This window comes from Tachysurus vachellii, chromosome 12 (assembly GCF_030014155.1).
Source record: "Tachysurus vachellii isolate PV-2020 chromosome 12, HZAU_Pvac_v1, whole genome shotgun sequence".
NCBI lineage: Eukaryota > Metazoa > Chordata > Actinopteri > Siluriformes > Bagridae > Tachysurus > Tachysurus vachellii.
The window spans coordinates 21758145-21780459 of record NC_083471.1 but is presented as its reverse complement, the minus strand read 5'-3'; the positions used below and the strand labels follow the sequence as shown (position 1 = coordinate 21780459).

At 39.2% G+C, this 22315-nt stretch overlaps 2 protein-coding genes across 3 annotated transcripts in view; one reads left to right on the top strand and one right to left on the bottom strand.

The window, feature by feature from the left end:
- The first annotated feature begins 143 nt into the window (after positions 1 to 143).
- Positions 144 to 3744, top strand: paxx (PAXX non-homologous end joining factor). The gene is made up of 7 exons (XM_060883221.1): positions 144 to 309; positions 441 to 504; positions 1651 to 1700; positions 1803 to 1987; positions 2226 to 2273; positions 2370 to 2460; positions 3549 to 3744. Exons 1-7 carry the CDS (start codon positions 197 to 199, stop codon positions 3595 to 3597), a joined length of 600 nt encoding a protein of 199 aa, XP_060739204.1. The 5' UTR covers positions 144 to 196; the 3' UTR covers positions 3598 to 3744.
- A 65-nt stretch (positions 3745 to 3809) lies between these two features.
- The window catches only part of abca2 (ATP-binding cassette, sub-family A (ABC1), member 2), a 79199-nt gene continuing 60693 nt past the window's right edge, over positions 3810 to 22315 (bottom strand). Inside the window, exons 29-50 of one of the 2 annotated variants that reach the window (XM_060883943.1) lie at positions 22096 to 22314; positions 21780 to 21882; positions 20009 to 20334; positions 17091 to 17304; positions 16774 to 16879; positions 16569 to 16680; positions 15347 to 15407; positions 15069 to 15243; positions 14860 to 14975; positions 14139 to 14286; positions 13322 to 13445; positions 13093 to 13225; positions 12888 to 13008; positions 12622 to 12800; positions 12110 to 12251; positions 11376 to 11510; positions 11183 to 11286; positions 10903 to 10995; positions 9733 to 9835; positions 7905 to 8042; positions 6274 to 6483; positions 3810 to 5655 (exon numbers count right to left, since the gene is read on the bottom strand). In XM_060883943.1, the coding sequence (XP_060739926.1) occupies positions 5620 to 5655; positions 6274 to 6483; positions 7905 to 8042; positions 9733 to 9835; positions 10903 to 10995; positions 11183 to 11286; positions 11376 to 11510; positions 12110 to 12251; positions 12622 to 12800; positions 12888 to 13008; positions 13093 to 13225; positions 13322 to 13445; positions 14139 to 14286; positions 14860 to 14975; positions 15069 to 15243; positions 15347 to 15407; positions 16569 to 16680; positions 16774 to 16879; positions 17091 to 17304; positions 20009 to 20334; positions 21780 to 21882; positions 22096 to 22314 (3098 nt within the window). In that variant the 3' untranslated portion in view covers positions 3810 to 5619. The remainder of the gene's footprint in view (positions 5656 to 6273; positions 6484 to 7904; positions 8043 to 9732; positions 9836 to 10902; positions 10996 to 11182; positions 11287 to 11375; positions 11511 to 12109; positions 12252 to 12621; positions 12801 to 12887; positions 13009 to 13092; positions 13226 to 13321; positions 13446 to 14138; positions 14287 to 14859; positions 14976 to 15068; positions 15244 to 15346; positions 15408 to 16568; positions 16681 to 16773; positions 16880 to 17090; positions 17305 to 20008; positions 20335 to 21779; positions 21883 to 22095; position 22315) is intronic. The other variant, XM_060883942.1, reaches the window with a different exon arrangement.

The window sequence follows — 22315 nt, the reverse complement described above, 5'->3', positions numbered from 1 at the left end:
AGAAAATTCTGCAAAATTTTCATTATTAAACAGGAATTAAAGCATTTAGACCTTTTTTAAATCTTTTTTTTACTTTTACGTTTTCAATAACTGAAAATAAAAATATATTTGTTCTCGGCACTAAAAGGTACTTCCGGGTCACGTTGTTGATTGTTTATTTTTTGTTGTGTATCTGTTGTAGTTCTGTTGTCTAGTCATGGACCAGGTTGTGTTTCAGTCTAAAAGTGTCCTTTGCACTTTGACAGATAAGAAAGATCAGTCAAAATATGTCTGTTTTACACAAGAGAAGCCTGCAGGGATCAACATTGGGTGAGTTTGTAATGATGCACTGATTTAACACCAGATCTATAGGTGGGATTTAGTTTACTTTAATTAGAAGTTGTGTCCCATAATTATATCTTATTAATTAGTTATCAGTTGTGTTGTGATTTCCTTCCTAGACTGAGCAATGGTGAATCTGTTTGGAAAGCAGACCTGTCTGAGGAAACCTGTCTCTCACAATTTGTAAGTTCCTCTAAATAAATGGTTCTCAACCTCTTTCATTGAACTTCATACCATCACTGTGTACTGATTTAATAAGAACAATACAAATCTTTCAACTCGATTCAATTCAAATTTATTTGTATAGTGCTTTTTACAATTGACATTGTCTCAAAGCGGCTTTACAGAACATAAACATACAACAAAAGTTTAGTATAAAGATTAATATAAAGATTAATCTAATACAAGATTCAAGATTAATATTAGATATGTTTAAATGTTTGTATTTAACCCCAATGAGCAAGTCTGAGGTGACTCCGGTGACTGTGGGGAGGAAAAACTCCCTTAGATGGTAAAGGAAGAAACCTTGAGAGGAACCAGACTCAAAGGGGAACCTCATCCACATTTGGGTGACACTGGAGGGTTTGAATATAAATATACAGTCTGATAAATGTTGTAATGATGAGGAGATTGTTGTCCTCAAAGACCACATGGAGTTGGCATCTCCTCTTTAGTATAGCAGAGTCTAACCGGAGCTGGTAAATTTCTGGATGCCTCAGGATCCTCACAAAATCGGCCTCATTCACAGCAGAGGTCCAAAATATCTTCATGGCATATGTAAATACTGACCAATCATGTATTACATACCCTGTATATTAGTTCCTTTTTTTTCTTTCCTTTTTTTTAAAATTAATAAAAATCCATGAAAAAAACCCTTTTAATATTTATTTTGTATTTTTGTTTTTATTAATTATTTTATCCTTAGGGGTATGCAAACCTTTGCAGTCAGCTCTGTATATTTATTGGAATTACTTCTCAAACCTCAGAACACAACACGACATATTTGAGATATATTCTACCTGATTAGAAGCAGTTATTAGTTTTATAAGTTTTAGTAGAAGCAGTTCTTAGTTTTATAAAAATGTCTTCAAGTTGGATTTAAGGAAACATGATTTCTAACTGTTTTCCTATTTAATGAGTATTTTATTAAATCCTTTTTATTTATGCAACCGGCTACATAGACCTATAACTGAATATTAAAAAATACATAGTATGTATCCACTATTATCACAGACCCCCGGTTATGCTTCACGAGTCTATAGAGGTTCCTGAACCACTAAAGACTTTTGCTTTAAAAAATGTGAAGTAATCTTTTAATATACTTTTCAGAAGAAGAAATTATCACTGAAATCAACAGAAGACTATGCCCTAAAATTAAAGTAAGCTTGTTTATGTCATTAAAATAGCATCATAACAGAAAGTCGATATTAAATTAATGATTCTTTTCCCCCACACTCTTGGTTTTACCCGGTTGGATTTAGGAGTGCATGCAGGAGCGGCAGTGCGTATGTCTCCCTGCAGGAGGATAAGGCTGTGCTTCACCTCAGCTCTGAGCCTGCAGACCTCAGTGTGTCTTTCACCAAGCTCACAGATCATGAAGGAAGGACAGAGCTCAAAGATCTCCTCTTTAAGATGGCGGACATTTTAATGCAACAGGACAGTACAGGTTCGGTAGAAAACAGGGTTTGATTTTTGTATGTTCCTTAACATTCATCCATTTTATTTACTCATTCTAGTAATTCCAATTCTGCTGAAATGTTCTTTGAATATTAGTATAGCTGGAGTGAGTTATATATGTCATCTAGATGTTTTGTAGAGCGCTAAAGCGGATCCTACAGTTAACATGCTGTAAGTCAGACCCTCAGTGCTATCTGAATCTAAAGCCAGGTTTTGTACCCTTATAGGCACATCTTCATCAAGCCCTATTAAAACCCAACAGAAGAAAGGAACGGGTATGTTGAAGTGTCATCCTGTTTCCTTCTTTTATATCTAACATTGAGAGATATGAGAGAGACATGAATAATGGTAGCTTTATTGCGTTTATTTAGGATTTGAACCGAAGAGACAGCCCACTGGTCCAACGATCGCAGTGAAGAAACGCCTGCCAGGGGATTCACTCATCAACCCAGGAACTAAAAGGTCATTTGGATGAACACGTGTATTTAGAGAGTCTTTTTAAATGAATGTTTAAAGGAACATTTTAGACCAGCGGTGTCCAATCTTATCCGGAAAGGGCCGGTGTGGGCGCAGGTTTTCAGTCCAACCAAGCAGAAGCCACACCAGAGTCTACTAAAAGCCAAGAACAACTGATTAAACAGGTGGAATCAGGTGTGGATTCTGCTTGGTTGGAATGAAAACCTGCACCCACACCGGCCCTTTGTGGATAAGATTGGACACTGCTGATCTAGACCCTTAAAAACCTTTGGGTTAAGGGTTCCAAGCCAATTTGTCTATGGATAGTTGCTAGGAATAGTGTAGTAAACAGTTTACTCAGACATGCAGTGTAGCCTGATTTGTCTGTTATGTGTGATTGGTGGTGGAAAATAATAATAATAATAATATGATGATGATGAAACTATTATAATAGTCAGAGGTGGGAGTAAGTCACACATGTGCAAGTCACAAGTAAGTCTCAAGTCATGAATGTCAAGTCGAGTCTTTTTTAATATTTGTCAAGCAAGTCTCAAGTCTCAAATTTGCGACTTAAGTCTGACTAGAGTCAAGTCGAGTCCCCCATCTCTGAATCATTTAACTCAAGTCCGAGTCAAGTCTCAAGTCATAAATGTCAAGTCAAAGTCAAGTCGAGTCTGTTTTAATATTTGTCAAGCAAATCTCAAATTTGTGACTTAAGTCCGACTCGAGTCAAGTCGAGTCCCCCATCTCTGAATCATTTAACTCAAGTCCAAGTCAAGTCTCAAGTCATAAATGTCAAGTCAAAGTCAAGTCGAGTCTGTTTTAATATTTGTCAAGCAAATCTCAAATTTGTGACTTAAGTCCGACTCGAGTCAAGTCGAGTCCCCCATCTCTGAATCATTTAACTCAAGTCCAAGTCAAGTCTCAAGTCATAAATGTCAAGTCAAAGTCAAGTCGAGTCTGTTTTAATATTTGTCAAGCAAATCTCAAATTTGCGACTTAAGTCTGACTCGAGTCAAGTCATAGGACTCGAGTCCCCCATCTCTGATAATAGTGCTTGGAAAAAACATTCACAATATTTTTGTTTTTTGCAGGAAGCGCTCTGCTACAGGAGTAGCGTTTGACGATGGAGACGAGAAATGAACCTCCTGATAGTGACCCTGACATGACCACACATGTTCCTGTTTTAATCCAACACAATCAGTGCAATTACTACAACCGACTGTTTTTATCAACTGAAACAATTATGAAGCATTTTTTTAACTTTATGCATGATTTTAACATTTTAGCCACAGAAATAAATAAGATATTTTTTTAAAAGTGTGTATTTGAACTTTTTTATAAGACAAAGAAAACACAGTTCAACACTTTTTTTTTATTTCCTGTTCATATTAAAAACACCTGAACAGCTCATCACAAGAATAAGGAAAATAAGGTAATCATCAGAAACAAGCTCGAGTCAGTCTGAGTAGGAATTTAACAGCATGGAAAAAAAACCACACACGATTTCTATCCATGAATATGCACTTAATTACATGACGCTTGAAAGTATTTGCTCCCGAGTAAAAACTAAATCTTAACTCAAACCGCTTGGTTAAACGTTTGTCTTTGTTTGCTGGTGTAACCTTAATAGTAACATGACTTTCAGGTGAATTAGGATTAATCAACACGTGACTCTTATTTACAACAACAGTAGCAAAGATGCAATTGACTCACATTTAGTTCATACATCGAAAAATATGCTTCATTTTCCCTTTGGTCATATTACATGAAAAATAAAACACAAGGATACTCAGGGGACATCGTTAAGTACGTATACTTAAGGATCTCTTTGCTTTCTGTCGTTCTGTCAGCTTAAAATAAAGGACTTTGTATTTTTTATGAGGTTTTCTTCACAGATCTAACGTTATGCTAAAGCAGGAGCAATGAATAGAGTTAAACACTCGACACACTATAGCACAGCTCAAACACCTCTGTACAGCTTCCACTGACATTAAAAAAAATAACACGTTTTTTTGTTTTCATGTCTTTAGCACACAATACAGTGCAAAATAAAGGATTACGAGAGGAAAATAAATACATCACTTGATCAATATGCAAAAAAAAAATAAATAAAATAAAATAAAATAAAAGAAGGTCTCCTGAAATCTATCCGTTGTCAATCAGACTGAATCAGAAGTTCACCTTTGGCTTCACAGTGAATGCAAAACAGTTAAGGATTAAATGTCGGTCTTTCTAACATGTGCATTACTATAAAAAAATTGAGAATAACGCAATTTTACGTCTTTGTGATGACTGTCAGAAAATGGCAAATTCGGGAAAACGACGCTTCACTGAGGCACCGATCTGTGCAAAAAAAAAAAAACATTTTCATGCCGTTTACATTCACTAAACGTTCACATTCGACACCTTATTCCTCTCGTCCACCCCATCAAAATGGTCAGGGATGGGTTCAGACCAGTTTGATGCCCGACTTCAAACCAGTGTTTCCAGTAAACGTCTCTCATAAAAGGTGCGTTTGTTTGTACGTCGGAAATTGTACCACTTTTAATACATGACATAAGCCTTAAAACATTTCAATCGATAAAATATAGGACGTACTGTACCACAGGCTTGAATATATAGCATGCTCTCAAGGCAGGTTCAACATATTAACAAAGGGTAGATTTGATTATAGAATTAAAAAAAAAAACAAAAAAAACAATCAGCATTTTAATCAGTCATAAAAATAACAAGGTACAAGGTGTGGAACCCCAAACGGTCTTTGTTATCAGGGATGATATGTTATTTCATGACATCAACAGCTAGTTCAGAACAGCATGAACCCATTTTAGTTTTTAAAAATCTGACCGTGTATCCGTTTAATAACCTGTTTTAATCCCGTCCCAAAAGAGGGATATTCACCATAATCATTTCTCCAAAATGCAAAAATCACTTTATATAGCAGCAGCAGCAGCAGCAGTGTGTCTGAGGCTCTGATGAGTGACCCTGGAGTCCTCAGTAAGCTCCACCACCACAGCACACACGGATAAACAGCACGGTTCTTCTTAAGGCCAGACAGATGGACCACACGGAGAAAGGAGATTAGGAACATCTTCCCTTGGTCAGATGAATGTCTGTACTTGAGGCTGTGTTTTTCACGTTTCTGTGAAGGAGGTTGCTGTTTCAGCAAAGAGTATCTGTATTAAAGGACAACTGCACCTACAGAATAAAAAAAAAAAGAAAGGAATTATTATAGAACCTCATGGTCATAATCGAGTGTACTGTAAATAAAGAATAAACACGACAAAGTGTGCTGTTATGTGCTGTTGCTATAACCACAGCAAACTGTCAATCCTGACCTGTCTGGTGTGTTCTTTGGTCTTCATGATGCTGTTTGTTCACTAATGTTCTCTAACACACGTCTGTGGGCTTTACAGAACATCTGTATTTATGCTGAGATTAAATTACACACAGGTGACCTCTATTTACTAAGTAGGTGCCTTCTGAAGGCAGTTGTTTTCACTGGATTTTAGTTAGGGGTATCAGAGTAAAGGGGGCTGAATACAAATGCAGCACACCACACTTTTCAGATATTTTATTTGTAAAAAAAATTTGGACACCATTTAGAATTTTCATTCCATTTCACAATTTTTGTGCCACTTTCTTTCGGTCTATTTCATAAAATCCTAATAAAATACATTTTTGTTTGTGGTTGTAACATGTCAAAATGTAAAAAAGGTCAGTGGGTATGAATACTTTTGCAAGGCACTGTATGTTGCATGTGATGTATGGATCAATACAATTATTTTGTATAAATATCATTGTGCTTCATCTCACCCTCTCTTCTTCGAAGCTGATGAGCCCTTCATCATCATCACTCTCCAGTTCCTCGGGCTCGTCGCTGACCAGAGCGCTCAGTTCGGTGTTGGTCGTTCGTGGTAGCAGGATTCTAAGCAGACGCTGCAGGGGCGACTCACTGCTTTTCTTTGGTGAGCTCTCCTGCTGCTCCAGGTTGTCACTTTGCTTTTTGGCAAAGTTCACAAACACCTATACCAAATTTATAGAGCTGTATTTTAATCTTGATGAACTGCTGCTTAAGTGCTCAGGATTCGGAAAAGGGGTGAAAAAATATATCACGATACTTGACATATGTATGGGATGCTATTAGAGTATTAGAGCAGTATATAAGCTTGCTAAAAATTTCCATGGGTAAAAAAAGTACTTTTAATGTCTACAAAAAATAAATGATTAATCAGTACAAACCTGCCTTCAGACCTTGTAATTATTGTTTTCAAAACTAAATTTTCTGCATAAAATTAAATTAAAAATTAATTATTGTATTTTGTTTTAATAGTATATTAGTAATAAATATCTATTCACATACAAACCTTTACTTTACATCTACTACATTTCACTTGTGCCTCCTCGAAATTTATTGTATATGAAAATGGTGAAATCAGTAAGACGATAAGACTATAAAAAAACAGGAAGTAGTTATCAGATAAATTAAATGAAATCCATTCATTCATTCACTCATTTTCTACCGCTTATCCGAACTACCTCGGGTCACGGGGAGCCTGTGCCTATCTCAGGCGTCATCGGGCATCAAGGCAGGATACACCCAGGACGGAGTGCCAACCCATCACAGGGCACACACACACTCTCATTCACTCACACAATCACACACTACGGACAATTTTCCAGAGATGCCAATCAACCTACCATGCATGTCTTTGGACCGGGGGAGGAAACCGGAGTACCCGGAGGAAACCCCCGAGGCACGGGGAGAACATGCAAACTACACACACACAAGGCGGAGGCGGGAGTCGAACCCCCAACCCTGAAGGTGTGAGGCAAACATGCTAACCACTAAGCCACCATAAAATTAAAAAAAAACAGGCTGTCCCAAAAGCCTCTATACTAAGGGGAAATAATACTTTTCAGCAAAATGTTTTCCATAATTTTATCAGATAGACTTTCAGAATGCCTTTGACAAAAGAAAAACGTATTGAAATCATTCCCATGACTGGATCACGAAGCCATAAGCTTGCGATGAACTTTAACAGAAAATGTCCCAATTGCATCACACACAAATGGGGAGACAAAGATGTGAGAGATGACCTTGTGTGTGTTCACGAAAAAATGGCAATCATGTAGAAGAACACTTCTGTAAGTCGCTCTTCATAAAGACGTCTGCCAAATGTCATAAATGTAAATGATTTGTAAATAAAGTTAAGTTTTGTTAAAAAGTCTTAAATAGCCTTATTTATGCATCCTATTGGGACACAATGTACTTGTGTCTTTAATGACACTTACACATTTATCTCAGAGGAATTGTGTATAGGATTATATACTATAGTATTTTTTATCATTTCTATCTATCTATCTATCTATCTATCTATCTATCTATCTATCTATCACAGAATTATTAATCGCTCGTGTTGGAGAAGAAAAGGCGAGCTGCTTACGTTATCCAGGGTGGTCTGGCTGACGGAGTAATCCTCGATGCTCAGCACCTCCACCACCTGCTCCATCTTACTGAACACCTGAGCCAGAGAGATATTCTCTGACTTCAGCTGGTACTGGATCTTAGTGTGGTGTCTCTCCTGTGAGGCAAGAGAGAAAAAACCTGTTACAAACCAGTTAGTGCAAACTAAGCAGATACACACTCCCTGGCCATGTAATTGCTTTACTCCATGCCAAACGTTTATTAATGACATCCTGGTTGCACAAAAGCCCACAGTAGAACTAGACTGTTGTGAGAAAATCACTGTTAATTTGAATAAAAATAAATTAAGCCCATATGCCAAAATAGTGGTCAAGTCTTCCATACTTTCCACAGATGAACCCACACACCTGACTGACACACAAGTCCATTTCTAGCTGAAAATGGTGCAAGTAATCAAGTGAAGAAGATTTTATTGTCATTTCAACAGTATATAGCTGATGCAGTACACAGTGAAATGAAACGTTTCTCCAGGACCATGGTGCTACATAAAAACGACATAAAGCTATATAAAACAACACAGAGCTAAGGACTTACGTCCTCGCCACATAAAGTGCAACGTGTGCAACCTAGTGCAACAGAGGCACTCTGAGACTGCAGGGGAAGCACAAGAATACAATATTTAAATGGTGGGCTTTCAGCTGCTCTCTGTTCAGGGTCACAGCGGATCATGCAGTCCACAAATTTGATTTGGTGCTGGTTTTATAACAGACACCATCAAATTTTATCCAGGTTTAGGACGTTACTGAGAGTTATCTCTTCAGTGGCTCGGTTAGCTCCCTGCCCAGGAATCGAACCCAGGCCATAACAACAAGCGTGCAGGATCCTGCCGCTGGACCACCAGCCGGCTAAGAATACAGCATTTAAATAAACTAATTAAACAAATGCATTATTATTGTTGTTGTTGTTGCTGTTGTTGTAATACACACCCATCTAAGCCATTTCTGGTCAGTAGTGTAATAAGCAGTTATACCGCCAGAGGGCTCCATAAGAGCACAGGACAGAGTCAGATAGACAAACAGACAGACAGACAGACAGATACATACATACATACATACATACATGCATAAATACATACATACATACAAAGACTTTTGTTCTATTATAAATAAATAAATAGCTTCTGATTTTTCTAATGTATTATTATTATCAGTACTAGTAGTAGATTGGGGCATGCGGTAGCTCAGTCGTTAAGTTGCTGATTGGAAGGTTGTGAGCTTAAATCCCAGCACAACCAACCCACTTCTGGGCCCTTGAGTAAGGCCCCTAAACCTCAGCTGCTCAATAGGATAACGGTTTAAATGTAAGTCGCTCCGGATAATGACATCTACCAAATGTAAATGTTGTAGGAGTAGAATCACTTCTGCTACAAAGAGGATGTTGCTTAGAGCCCCAAATGTTGATAAACAGTTATATAAAGAGTGTATAAGTTTAAGAAATCAAAACCTTACAAATTTGTTAATTCTGTTTCATGGGGTTGTGCAGACAAAGCAGTACAGCAACACTATAGCACGACTTTAATGCTAAGAACTCAAAGGCTCTATAAACAGACAAAAGGCTTCATAAAACTCTGCAAGAGCTGCAAATCCTGCCTGTGAATCTATCTCACTTTAGGATTATTGCTGTAATAAGGAAACGTAATAAAAACTACGATTTTCATTTTGAAGGCAGTTTATAGCTTTATACCAGCATGACATAAATAAAGAAACATATGTATTATTACTAACAATATAGTAAAGATAAGTGGTCTAGCGGTCATTATATCAATAAATAAATAAATAAACCCTTGCCTTTAAGATGGCCTCGGGGAAGTTCCTGTTAAAGAAGCGGATCACTTCTTTAACACTAGCAGTCGTCTTGGTGCGCACCGTGATCATGTAACCGTCACCAAACCTGTGGATGTGAGATCAAATGCCTCAGACAATCAGACCGGACGTAAAAACCTTTGAGGATGAACTGATATTATTTGCTGTGTTCAATAAAACTACAACTTTTTTTTTTAATACAAGTTAAACATTACAAACCTTCCTTCATTATTATGTGATATTATAAACAATAAAATATTGTTAAAATATAAACATATATGTAGACATTTATTAAACCTCAAATGTTTGAATGTTTCGCATTTAAAACAGGTGACTCATCTGTGCACAGGTCATGATGCTAGTTAAATGTGGCAGTTTAAAGCACCACCATGACACATAACCACTTAAAATATTCTTTTTAGCCATGAGGTAATCACTAATGGTAACTGGTCACTTCTGATGCCATTCTGTTAAGTTAGATAAGTGCGCAGACCTTCATAAGAAAAGAACTGTATGTAGCTGAACCCTTTCTATTTTACATTTAAATGTTACTTGAATACATCTGATATGGATGGATGGATGGATGGATGGATGGATGGATGGATAGATAGACCTTTATTGTCACTGCATAAAGGTACCTAGCAACGAAATGCCGTTTATCATCTACAAGAAGTGCAAATAGTAGAAACAAATGTGCAAAAGAACATGAAATGTCAGAAAATGTATAACAATAAATAAAGTTATGGCAGGTCGGATGTGCATAAGTATAGTGTGCAAAATAGGAATACGTGCCAGTTGTCCAATATATCTAAATAAATATAATTATATATTGTGCATTACGTGCATTGTGTGTACAAGAGTAACCAAGATAATATACAGTGTATATACAGATAATATACATAAACGTATGTAAACTAGTTTAAGCGAAGAATTTCCAGTTTTATACAATTGTAAATGAATGTACAGATGAAGCAGAGATGCAATGTGATTAAAGACATCCACGTGTTTGTATTAGTGAGACAATCAGGGTTCTAGCGGTGTAGTGAGTTCGGGAGGTTTACGGTAAAATAGGAAACATTATTACATGAAGATGGAGTTGTGTCTAAAAGTTCCCACACAAGGGTGTACAAACTTTTGTTTTGTTTCAGTCCTCACCTGTTCTTGAGATGCTGAATGCTGCCCAGACACTTGAACCTTCCATTAACCATGATTCCCAGGCGAGTGCACAATGCCTCGCACTCCTCCATACTGAAAAGAACACAGCAGTGTATGGTCTTAGAACTTACCTAGCAACAACATGCAAACTCCGCCCACTCAAGACAAAGGTGGGATTTGAACCCCAATCGCAGGGATGCAAGGAAAATATGTTAACCACTAAGCCACCAAGGTCCCATATAAATAAATAAATAAATAAATAAATAGGCATCTTCATCACCTGTGTGATGTCAGCACCACCGATCGTCCCGTCTTGATGATGTCGAGGATAAGGTTCCAGAGGAAGCGGCGAGCTTTCGGGTCCATGCCGGTTGTGGGTTCGTCCTGCAGGACACAGCAGAGGAAAAGATCAAGAACAAAGCTCGCTAATTTCACAGGGTAAGGATTAGAGAACACAGCTTAGGAGCTCAAACCAGGAAAATCAGGGAGGGGTATCCGATGAGAGCGATAGCTGTGGACAGCTTGCGTTTGTTTCCTCCACTGTACGTGCCAGCCGGCTTGTCTGCGTACTTAGAGAGCTGGAGCTTCTCCAGGGCCCACTGCACCACCTGAGGGTGACACAGAGGGGTTAGAGAGGAGATGGTACATGACGGAATGAAATGAGTAAGGCTTGATTAGCACTTAAATTGCACTTTAATTGCACTTTCAACTGAAACAGTTGTTAAATGAAATGCTTTTTCCAAGTTTCTGAAACAAATCCACAAATTAGATTATCTTTTTTGTGTGTGTGTGTGTGTGTGTGTGTGTGTGTGTGTGTGTGTGCGTGTGTGTGTGGGGGGGGGGTTATTTTAAGAATTTGAATTTTTTTTAATTATTTATTTTTTGTTTTTTTAATTATTTCTTTAAAAGATATTATTTAACTTTTTTATTATTTATTATTCACAAATTCAGCATTAAAATTTAATGCTTAAATTTTTACAAATTTATCAGAAACAGTGAAAAATACTCCCTTTCCCTGCTTTTTTGTATTACTAAATGAGTTCTTTATATTTTCTAAATTATGTATTATTTACATTTTTTAATTATTTATTATTAAAAAATAAACATTAAGGATTAAAACAATTTTACTACAAAATGAACACGAGACATTTTCTTTAATAGAATAAACATACGATAATCAGAAACTGAGTGAAAAACGCCCCCTTACCCGCTCCTCGTCCTTCCACGGTATACCTCGGAGGCGTGTGTACAGCTCCAGATGCTCTCGTGCAGTTAGATCTTCGAACAGCGCATCAAACTGAGGACAGTAACCGATACTCTGCTGCACACGCAAAAGATCCTTCAGTATGCTGTGGAAAGGAAGTGGTTTAACCAGATTACTTCCTGTTATTTAATCACGTACTACACGCTCTTGTGTATCTCAAAGAGAAATCTTTATTGTAATTAACTTTAATCTGTTATCTAATATAAGCGTGTCTGTGTTATGCATATGCTGAGACGATATACTGCATAACTGTTGTGCTTAAAAGTCTTTCCTGTGTTTACTTTCTTCTCTGTAATAGAAACTGACAGGAAGTTTGTAGGCTTTTTAACAAGCTCGATCGTGCCTAGTGTGTTAGTATGTGACGATTATTCCAACGGCAACAGGTCAGAGGTGTCGAGTCTTCTCCGGAAAGGCCGGAAGACTGGACACCGGTGCAACAGGTCATGTCTACCAACCTGTGTCCTTCGATAAAAGCCTCTCCTCCTGTTGTGCTTTCATCTCCAGTCAACATTTTGAAAGTGGTCGTCTTTCCTGCTCCATTGACTCCCAGCAGCCCAAAACACTCTCCAGGACGAACACCCAGACACAAGCGATCCACTGCCAAGATGCGTCCCATCTTACGAGACTTATACACCTGCAAATGGAAAATTATTCATTGATTATTAAATATAAAATATTAAATACTGAAGCGACGTATGGGTGCAAGAGCTATAAGTTTCACCTTTGTGAGATTTTCAATCTTCAGCATATCGTTTATAGCATCTCCTCGGAGAACTCGTCGTCTCTCGCGTGCAACATCGACATCGTCGTCTTCGATTGGCTGACTGTTTACGGGCAATCTCCTGTGCAGAGCATTAAAAACTCAATACAGTGTATCAGCTTGGTTATCATTTGGTTGAGATTGAACATTGACTGCGCACACTCACTGAGGTTTACGGAGAAAATTATACTGGCACAGGATGGTGATAAGAAAGCCGACGAATCCCTCGATGGTCATGGCCACCAGTCCACGTGTCACAATGTCCCACTCAAATGGAGACTTCACCTTATCAAACTGACCTGCAGGACATGGCTTTGTTCATTAGAGGACAGTAAAGAACATCAGGACATGCTAATTCTGAGCCAGAGACAGACATACACTCTAGTGGAACATACCTATCTTGGCATAGTACTCATTAATGTATTCGTTGTAGGCCATCTCCATCAGCCCATGACCCAGGTTATAGTTAGGAAAGATGAGAAAGCATGACTTCAGATAGCTGTTTACCAACTTCAGATCCTAGAAGTGGATGTAATTATAATATTACTATTAAATTTGTCCCTTTAAGCTGAACAAGAATTGAGTTCAAAACAAGTTCACTTCATTATCGAATTCTGTTAATAAAGTAAATGTTATAAAACCGGGGGGCACGGTGGCTTAGTGGTTAGCACATTTGCCTCACACCTCCAGGGTTGGGGGTTCGATTCCCGCCTCCGCCTTGTGTGTGTGGAGTTTGCATGTTCTCCCCGTGCCTCGGGGGTTTCCTCCGGGTACTCCGGTTTCCTCCCCCGGTCCAAAGACATGCATGGTAGGTTGATTGGCATCTCTGGAAAATTGTCCGTAGTGTGTGATTGCGTGAGTGAATGAGAGTGTGTGTGTGCCCTGCGATGGGTTGGCACTCCGTCCAGAGTGTATCCTGCCTTGATGCCCGATGACGCCTGAGATAGGCACAGGCTCCCCGTGTCCCGAGGTAGTTCGGTTAAGCGGTAGTCATATATTTCATAATTGTTAATAGTAATGACCTTTAATATATGATTTTTTTAGCTTTTCAGACTGTAGTTTTTAACTTTCTTAAAGCTAAGCAATAAAGGTTTATATAGAAAAACTTTGATTCAATTGATTCATTCATTTCTCGTAATCTTGTAAACTTTGACATGAAGTCATTAAGACATTAAGACTTTAATAGACACACATCATGCTCTTGGTGTGTACCTTGTCATGCTCAAACAGCTGAAGGAGGAAAGTGGCCACGGTGGCAGTGATTCCTATGAACAGGTTAATAACGATAAGGAAAACGTAGGCTGTGCTGGGAACCTCGAACCAGAAAGAAGCTGGATACATGATGGGGGTTATGGACCAGCTGGACAAAAAAAAAACAATCAAAATAGCAAACACCAATATCATTAGTCACAAGTGATTAACAAATCCCAGATCTTTTTTCTTTCTTTTTTTTTTTTAAATTCAGTTTGTATCTAAGGGGGCACGGTGGCTTAGTGGTTAGCATGTTCACCTCACACATCCAGGGTTGGGGGTTCGATTCCCGACTCCGCCTTGTGTGTGTGGAGTTTACATGTTCTCCCTGTGCCTCGGGGGTTTCCTCCGGGTACTCCGGTTTCCTCCCCCGGTCCAAAGACATGCATGGTAGGTTGATTGGCATCTCTGGAAAATTGTCCGTAGTGTGTGAGTGAATGAGAGTGTGTGTGTGCCCTGCAATGAGTTGGCACTCCGTCCAGGGTGTATCCTGCCTTGATGCCCGATGAAGCCTGAGATAGGCACAGGCTCCCCGTGACCCGAGGTAGTTCGGTAGAGCGGTAGAAAATGAGTGAGTGAGTGAGAGTTTGTATCTACACAAACAGGAGTCTAGGTATTTATTTACGTTCTCCACCGTCTTAACTCCGATTCAATGTTATTTCCTCCTCTGAGGATGACATACCCATAAAGCAAGAAGAGCGCCACCACTGCTGGGAAGTTTTTAGGGGACGTGTACGCAGGCAGGTCAAAGACAAACAGAATGAGAACACAGCATGTAGCTGGAACCAGGTAATTCAGCTAACAGAGGAGACAGAAAAAGCAGAAAAGACGTTCACACTTCAGCAGTACACTCAGTTTGAGAAAGGAGATCACGTGACTCTTCCAGCTCACCATGTCCCAAATATAGTTGGCCAGCCAGTAGATGACAGGGTCACAGCCGCTCACGAACTGCAGGTGCTTAGCCTTGGTGGACTTCTCCGCCACCAGAAAAACCACAAAGCTGGCTGGGACAAATGACATGGCTACGATGATGAAGATAGCAATGACCACATCAGTGCCCTGGAGTCTGGATTAGAAAGCGTTAAGAAGTGAGCTGAGGGAGCTCGGAGAGAATAAGAAGCTTATAAGAGTCATATGTCCTGTGAAAGAGGTGAAACAAAAACACTTACAGGTAATCTAGAGAAAGGCTGGCACTGGTCCTGTTCATGGGGTGATTAGTTACTGTAATACCTGAATACATAGATACACAAACAACATGATAAATAATAAACACTGACACAACACTACCCTTTGTGTCTACCAAGTGAAATTCTAGCTTATACACTTCTTATACATTTCTTGGTTCTCATGTGACTGAGAACCTCTCGTGGTCCCTGAACACCACCTTCCCAGCCAATAAGTCCTAGCAGGTCTAACCTTTCCCTTCCCATCCTCACCACCTTCTCCAGAGGGACGACAGCAAGCATCCTGACCGGCTGTCTCATGTTATCATTTTTTTGTTTTATCGCTGAATACAATGCTCTAATCCATCCATTGTTTCTGGCTAACAAGCCTACTTTTGTTACTATTAAATCTGCATCATCTAATGAGTGTGCACTGATGCGTAACGTAGTTAATGGTATTCTGATTATTTTGCATATTATAATTTTTGTCATTGTTACAAACACATGGCCTGGTATGTATGAGTCTGTTTGTATCAGTATTTCAGGGGAGGATAGAGAACTGTTTGTTATGCCAGGCCTTGATGGAACTGGAGGGTGAACACGATCAACACCCACATTTCTTGGGACCAGAGCATCCCAGAGCAAGTCCACTAAGTTAAAAAGAAAAGTAAAGTCAGCTGGAAGAAACAGCAATGAACAAAAGCTTTGGCTGCTCAGTCCAACAGAAATGGAAGAGTGAACGCCTTCATTTCACTGAAGCACAGAGCTGTTAAGAGTTGTTGTGGCTTTTTAGACAAAATTAAAGATGAAACCTCCACCAAACATAGCAGAACAATTGTGTAATCCAATTCATAGCATCTTCCCAAACAAGTCACTGCACAAATAGACCGAAATAATTAAATAATCATAAACTAGAGCTGAACTCATGAACTAATTTTCGATTTTTGTGCATGTCTAAACAGTAGGGTTTTTTTGTTTTAATCTTTAATTTCAAATATTTAATCTTGAATTTTTTTCATCCATTTTTTGATGCAGTATTTTTATATATTTTTGGGCATATTTTAGTATTTTTGTCCATGTCCGACTCATATCCATTAAGATACAGTTCAAATCATTATGATTAAAATATTATAGTATCACATGCGACTGTACAAACTCTATTATATTAGATGCTAAAGGTTTTCTATCTGGCAGGTGAAGTTATTTAAGGCCAAACTGCCACTCTTACCATAAGCTGCAGGGTTGCCCTTGCTAAGGGGCAGGTTAGCACGCAGGATGGCATTGTTCAGCACGTTCAGGTATGTGGGCATGCTGTGGTAGCCTTTATTGTTATACAGCACCTGCAGAGATGGGAAGACAGCAGAAACCCTGCTGATCAGACCTTTAAGAACATGACCTTTAAGAAGCCTTATGAGAAATACACGCTGGGTCACCTGGGCCGAGCGTCGCACTGCTATCTTGCGCGCCATGAGCGACATCTTTCTCCCAAAAGATGCTGGGACTGATTTCTGGATGTTTCCAACAGTGATGCCTCCATACCTGAGAAAGCAATGTAAGTAGAGACTGGTTTTATAAAACAAATGACAAAAAAACACATAACAGAATTTTTCAGAACATAACAGCTAGAAAAAGTGAATGGTGTTTGATATTTTATAAAAATGTAAGCTGATGAATTGTGACACAAATGAAAATGTTAAGTTAAATATATTAATCGACACAGCACAAGTCAGCTCGATTGTGATTTCTTCACCTGTGCAGTCTCATGCGATCCGAGGTATAGAGAAGGTATTCAGACACGTTGCGTCCTGTGACGTCCACCAGAATATCTCCTGTGACTACTTTAGTGAGGGGCGGTCGTCCACCGACACCGCTGGGGCACGAGAAGCCTGTTCCCTGCATGGAGCAGATGCAGCGCACTGGTTCTCGTATAGACAACGGCAGTGGAGGAGGAGACGTCACCTTCTCTGAAGAGTCAACACACACCACACATGCAGTCGCTTTAGCTACACAAGCAATTGGGAGTTTGATAGAGATTGAGCTGATACAAAAAAACTACCACGCATACACAAAGAAAAGTTTGCATTGTGAGTTTATCACTGGAGAAACACGACTGATGTCGCTAACATGTAAGTGACACTTTATGTTAATGTGTTTATATAACATCATCTCTTCATCTCACATCATGATCTGTTGCTAAAAGAATTCTCACACATTTTACACACTGCTTAGATGATTTCTGACCCTAAATGACACGACAAAACCAAACCTAAGAACATAAGAACAAAGTAATTTTGATTAAAGTTTTGGCCTTTAATCTATAACAAAAATCTCTCTCGTAATATCCAAAGACTAAACTCTACAACACTCACAACTGTGGAGAGAGTCAAAAAGCTCTACATTTCTTGGTGCTCATGTGACAGAGGAGCTCTCCTGGTCCCTGAACACTACCTTCTCAGCCAAAAAGACCTATCAGCGTCTCCAAGATCTAACCTACCCCTTTTCCATCCTCACCACCTTCTACAGAGGAACCATAGTAAGCATCCTGACCGGCTGTCTCACGATGTGCTACAGGAACTCCACTACATTGGATTGTGAGAACAGCTGAAAAGATCATCATAGTGTCTCTCTACCAACTATGAACCCCTCATTCAACAACCACTACATCCACAAAGCCAGCAATATTGCAGACAGACTCTCTCACCCCTCTGATGAACTGTTTACCCTTCTGCCATCTGGTAGAAGGTACAGGAGCATCCACTAGCAGACTTCACAACAGTTTTTTACCTGAGGCAGGGGGATTACACAACACCCTACTCGCCTGGGCTAACTAATCACCTAACCCAGTGTGACTTAACACCACCGCACTTTTAAAAGCTGCATCAGACACTTTTTTACATTTTGGCAAACAATGTTACTGCTACACTTATTGCTTCTTCACTTCACAATCATTCACAGTTTACATTCCATGTTGTGTATTTAATGTCCCGTGTATCTGTTGTTCTGTGTTATGTATTTATTGTAATGTACTCTTCTCATAATTTTTTTTCAGTATTTGCACATCATGTAGTCTTGTGTTGCACAATGTGTTGCAACGTTATCGCAAAGTGGGTTTACAGCAATATATAAATTCAGAAACGAGAACTCTAGAGGTTTCGCCGTTGAGGAAAACTCCCTGAGACGACATGAGGAAGAAAGCTTGAAGGGGCTCCAGACTCAAAAGGGACATCGGAGAGTGGGATTATAAATAATTTCCTTTCTAGAACTGTACACTATAAAGTCTAGTGCAGCTTCGTATGCAGGAGGAACTTATGGAGTATGAGAACGAATCAGCCTGATTTCTGAGTTCAGTACAGTTTTAACATGAACCCCTTCCTGCCCAAGCTGCTGCATGTTCAATCCTGGAAACCCGAGGGCAAAACAGAAATGACGACAGCAGTCCAAATCCACTGCCATTGGTTTCATGTGGCATAATCCACAGCAATCTAAAACATTTCCAAACCTTCATAAATTGTTAACATTTCCACAGAACTCTTCAGTACAGATTTACTGTACAGTACTGTGCAAAAGTTTTAGAAAGGTGTGAAGAAATGCTGTGAACAAAGAATGCTTTCAGAAATATAAATAATGAATGTTTATTTCTGTCAATTTACAAAATGCAAAGTGAGCAAACAAAAGAAAAATCTAAATCAAATCAATATTTGGTGTCAACTATCTTTTGCCTTCAAACCAGCATGAAGTGATGGCACGACCCCCACAGAGCCCTGATCTCAACATCATCGAGTGTGTCTGGGATTACATGAAGAGACAGAAGGATGTGAGAAAGCCTACAGTACATCCACAGAAGATCTGTGGTTAGGTCTCCAAGATGTTTGGAACAACCTACCAGCTGAGTAGTGTACCTAGAAGTATTGCTGCTGTTTTGAAGGCAAAGGGAGGTCACACCAAATATTGATTTGATTTAGATTTCTCTTTTGTTCATTCACTGCATTTTGTTCATTTATGAAAATAAATGTTTAACACTTCCATTTTTGAAAGCATTCTTTGTTTACAGCATTTTTCACACCTGCCTAAAACTTTTGCACAGTAACTGTATATCATAAACATCAAACTCTTCAATGTTCGGCTCATTCTTTAAAAATAAATATTTAAATAAATGTATTGGAGTCATATCGTTTTTTGTTAGTTTTTTTAAGTAATACTTGTTAAATTACTGAAGCTTGGATTAAACCCAATTAATACATGTGGTCATGAAAAACTGGTTATAACCAAAGACTGAACAAAATAAAGCACGGCATAATAATAATAACAACTCATAATCAAACTCTTAATAAGTAGTAGACAGGCATAAACCTACTCTCTCATGAAGATGTACATTTAAGTTAATAAATAAGGTTTATTAAATGGTAAGCTAAATTATTTACATCATTGATGGTGATATAAAATTTAAACCACATTCTATGCTCTTTTCTTTGTTTTGCATCATGTTTCTCAGTGAAGCAGGAAATACAGGCCGACGCCGATGGCCAAGAATGACCTTTAAATTCAGACTTGTTTGAGCACATACCGTTAAAGCAAATTATTAAAGTATTAATCATGTAAACATCAAAGATTAACTCAAGTTTAGGAAATAACTCTATCACTGGCTGGTGTGCACTAGAGGAGCCTCACCGTGGGCAGTGGTGGGTGGAGCTGCTGTGTAGTTCCACAGAGCATCATCAAATCGTGGCTCTGGGTAATCAGAAGGTGCAGGTGAAGGTGGAGGTGGGACGAAGTTGGATAAAGGCACGCCCTGGGTGAACGAGTCCAGGCACATGGGGTCAAAGTAACGTGCTGCCAGTGTTTTGGCATTATTAGCGTAGGGGTTGAGGCTCTGTGCCAGCTGGTCCAGTGTACTATTAAAGGGGGTTTTGAGCACACAGGTTGCACCCACTCCTGATGGCAAACGCAGGGTGTTGATAATCTTTTGAGGGCCGGCGTCCGGGGACAGCTTGCTCCTTTGACAACAGAGAAGAAAAAACGTTTATAATAAACATCTGCAGTCCTGGGGGATTTAAAACCAGCTGTTCTGTCAGTTTAAATGAAATCTGTAGGATACTACTGTACCTGTCATTAATAAGCAAGCAAAGACGATAAAGCTACATTACTTTTCACAGGAACAGAAATACAGTTTAAACCAAAAGATTATCACCTGAAAGCAGATCACTAATATTTCAATATACATTTATTTTATATTTAATCATTTTTTACCAGTCAGATTTTAAATCCTTATGAACAAGCACTTGGGGCATCTTAGGGCCTTTTTACACCTGGTCACTTCATGTGTTCATGTTCATGTGAATGTTCATGTTCATGTGAATCGGATATCAATCTGATCTTTCTACTCCCGCCCAAAACGCAAATATATTTCACCTCATTTCTGGGGTAATTGAAATAGAACACGCTTTGGTGTATGCGGTTGCTACAAAAAACAGCAATTACTGTTTGCTGCATTTTCGCTGGCGGCAGCAGTGCATTTTAAGACCCAATGAGACACCTGGGTGAAAGATCGTTGCCAGCGCTGGTGGGAAAACGTATTTGTTTCTGGCACGATGCACGACTCGCGTTGTGAGTGTGAGTCACCTGCGAGTGACGTACTTCCATTTGGGAGGAGTATAGCACTGACGTATGTGGCTTGAACAACCACATTCATTTACACTTGTCCAGTTTCATCTGAAATGCGTCCCAGACCACCTCCTGAAGTGGTTTGTACGATCGGATTTATATCCGTCTCGAAACCGTTTCGGAGGGCATTTAGACATTTAGATCTTTTTACAATCGGATAGCTATCGGATCACAGAAAACGCATGAAGTGACAGGTGTAAAAAGCCCCATAGAGAGCAGAAATGGGTTTAATATCACCATTTAAAACAGAATTTTCTATGAATATTTTGTCCCTAGTAGGCTAGGTAAAAACAGAAATACTTATGGATAACTATTCATCCTTAAAGCTTGGAGCGTCTACTTTTATATGAGCCATTAATCACCACTGTGGAGTGTGACATGACAAAGACATTCAGTCCTGAACATGGACAGAACAAAATGGGCGGAAATAAATTTTCTGGCTTCTGGGAAAGTAATAACATCATTGTTAAAAGCTAAATTATACCACCGGTCAGCATGTTCTGTGGCATTGCTCATGTAATGATTGGCGGCAGTGTCTGCCAGACAACTTTAACAACCTGACACAGTGTTGAAAACGAGAGTAGGAATATCAATGCAGCATCAATCATCTTTATAATCGTTTCATCATTTAACAGCCATTTTAGATGAAAATATGCACTATAAAGTGTATCGTAATAAGGTTACAATATCACTTCTAATGCTTAGGATGTGCAAACAGTATAACGGATAATTAGATAAATTGTTCAAAAAAGCTTTTTTTTATGGTTCTGAGTCACACCTGTACTGGAGCCGGTCCTCGTTGGCGAAGGGGATGAAGTTTCCTCTAGGCTGGGTGTAGTTATGATACTGAGACGGTGACAGAATGAGCGGAGGCAGATCACCTGCAGAGCCAAAACACACTTTATAATAGGGTTTCAAATGCAGGGTTCAGCAGGAAGCAAAAGCAGAAGCATAAGAAAGCACCTGTTACCTGTTCTGTTACTTGAACAAATCAATATTTAAGATTAACAGATGTGCGGTGTGCTCTGTTGAAGATAATGAGTAAATTTAGTATATTAAGTGTATTGGAGTTTCTCCATCCTGCTCGGTCTTACCTATCGCAGGCACAGAGAGAGCGACGGTCATTGCCACACAAACGAAGAAGGCTGGCAGTAGAATCTGGGAGAACAGGACCTTGGTGTTCCTCTTGGCACAGTGAAACCTCTTGACTATGAGGCCGTGGAATTGGCGAAGTCGCAGCCACCAGCCCTCCAGCTTAAAGCTGCCTTGGCCCTCCAGCACATGTGTCTCAGGGGAGCTTGGCTCCTCCTCATC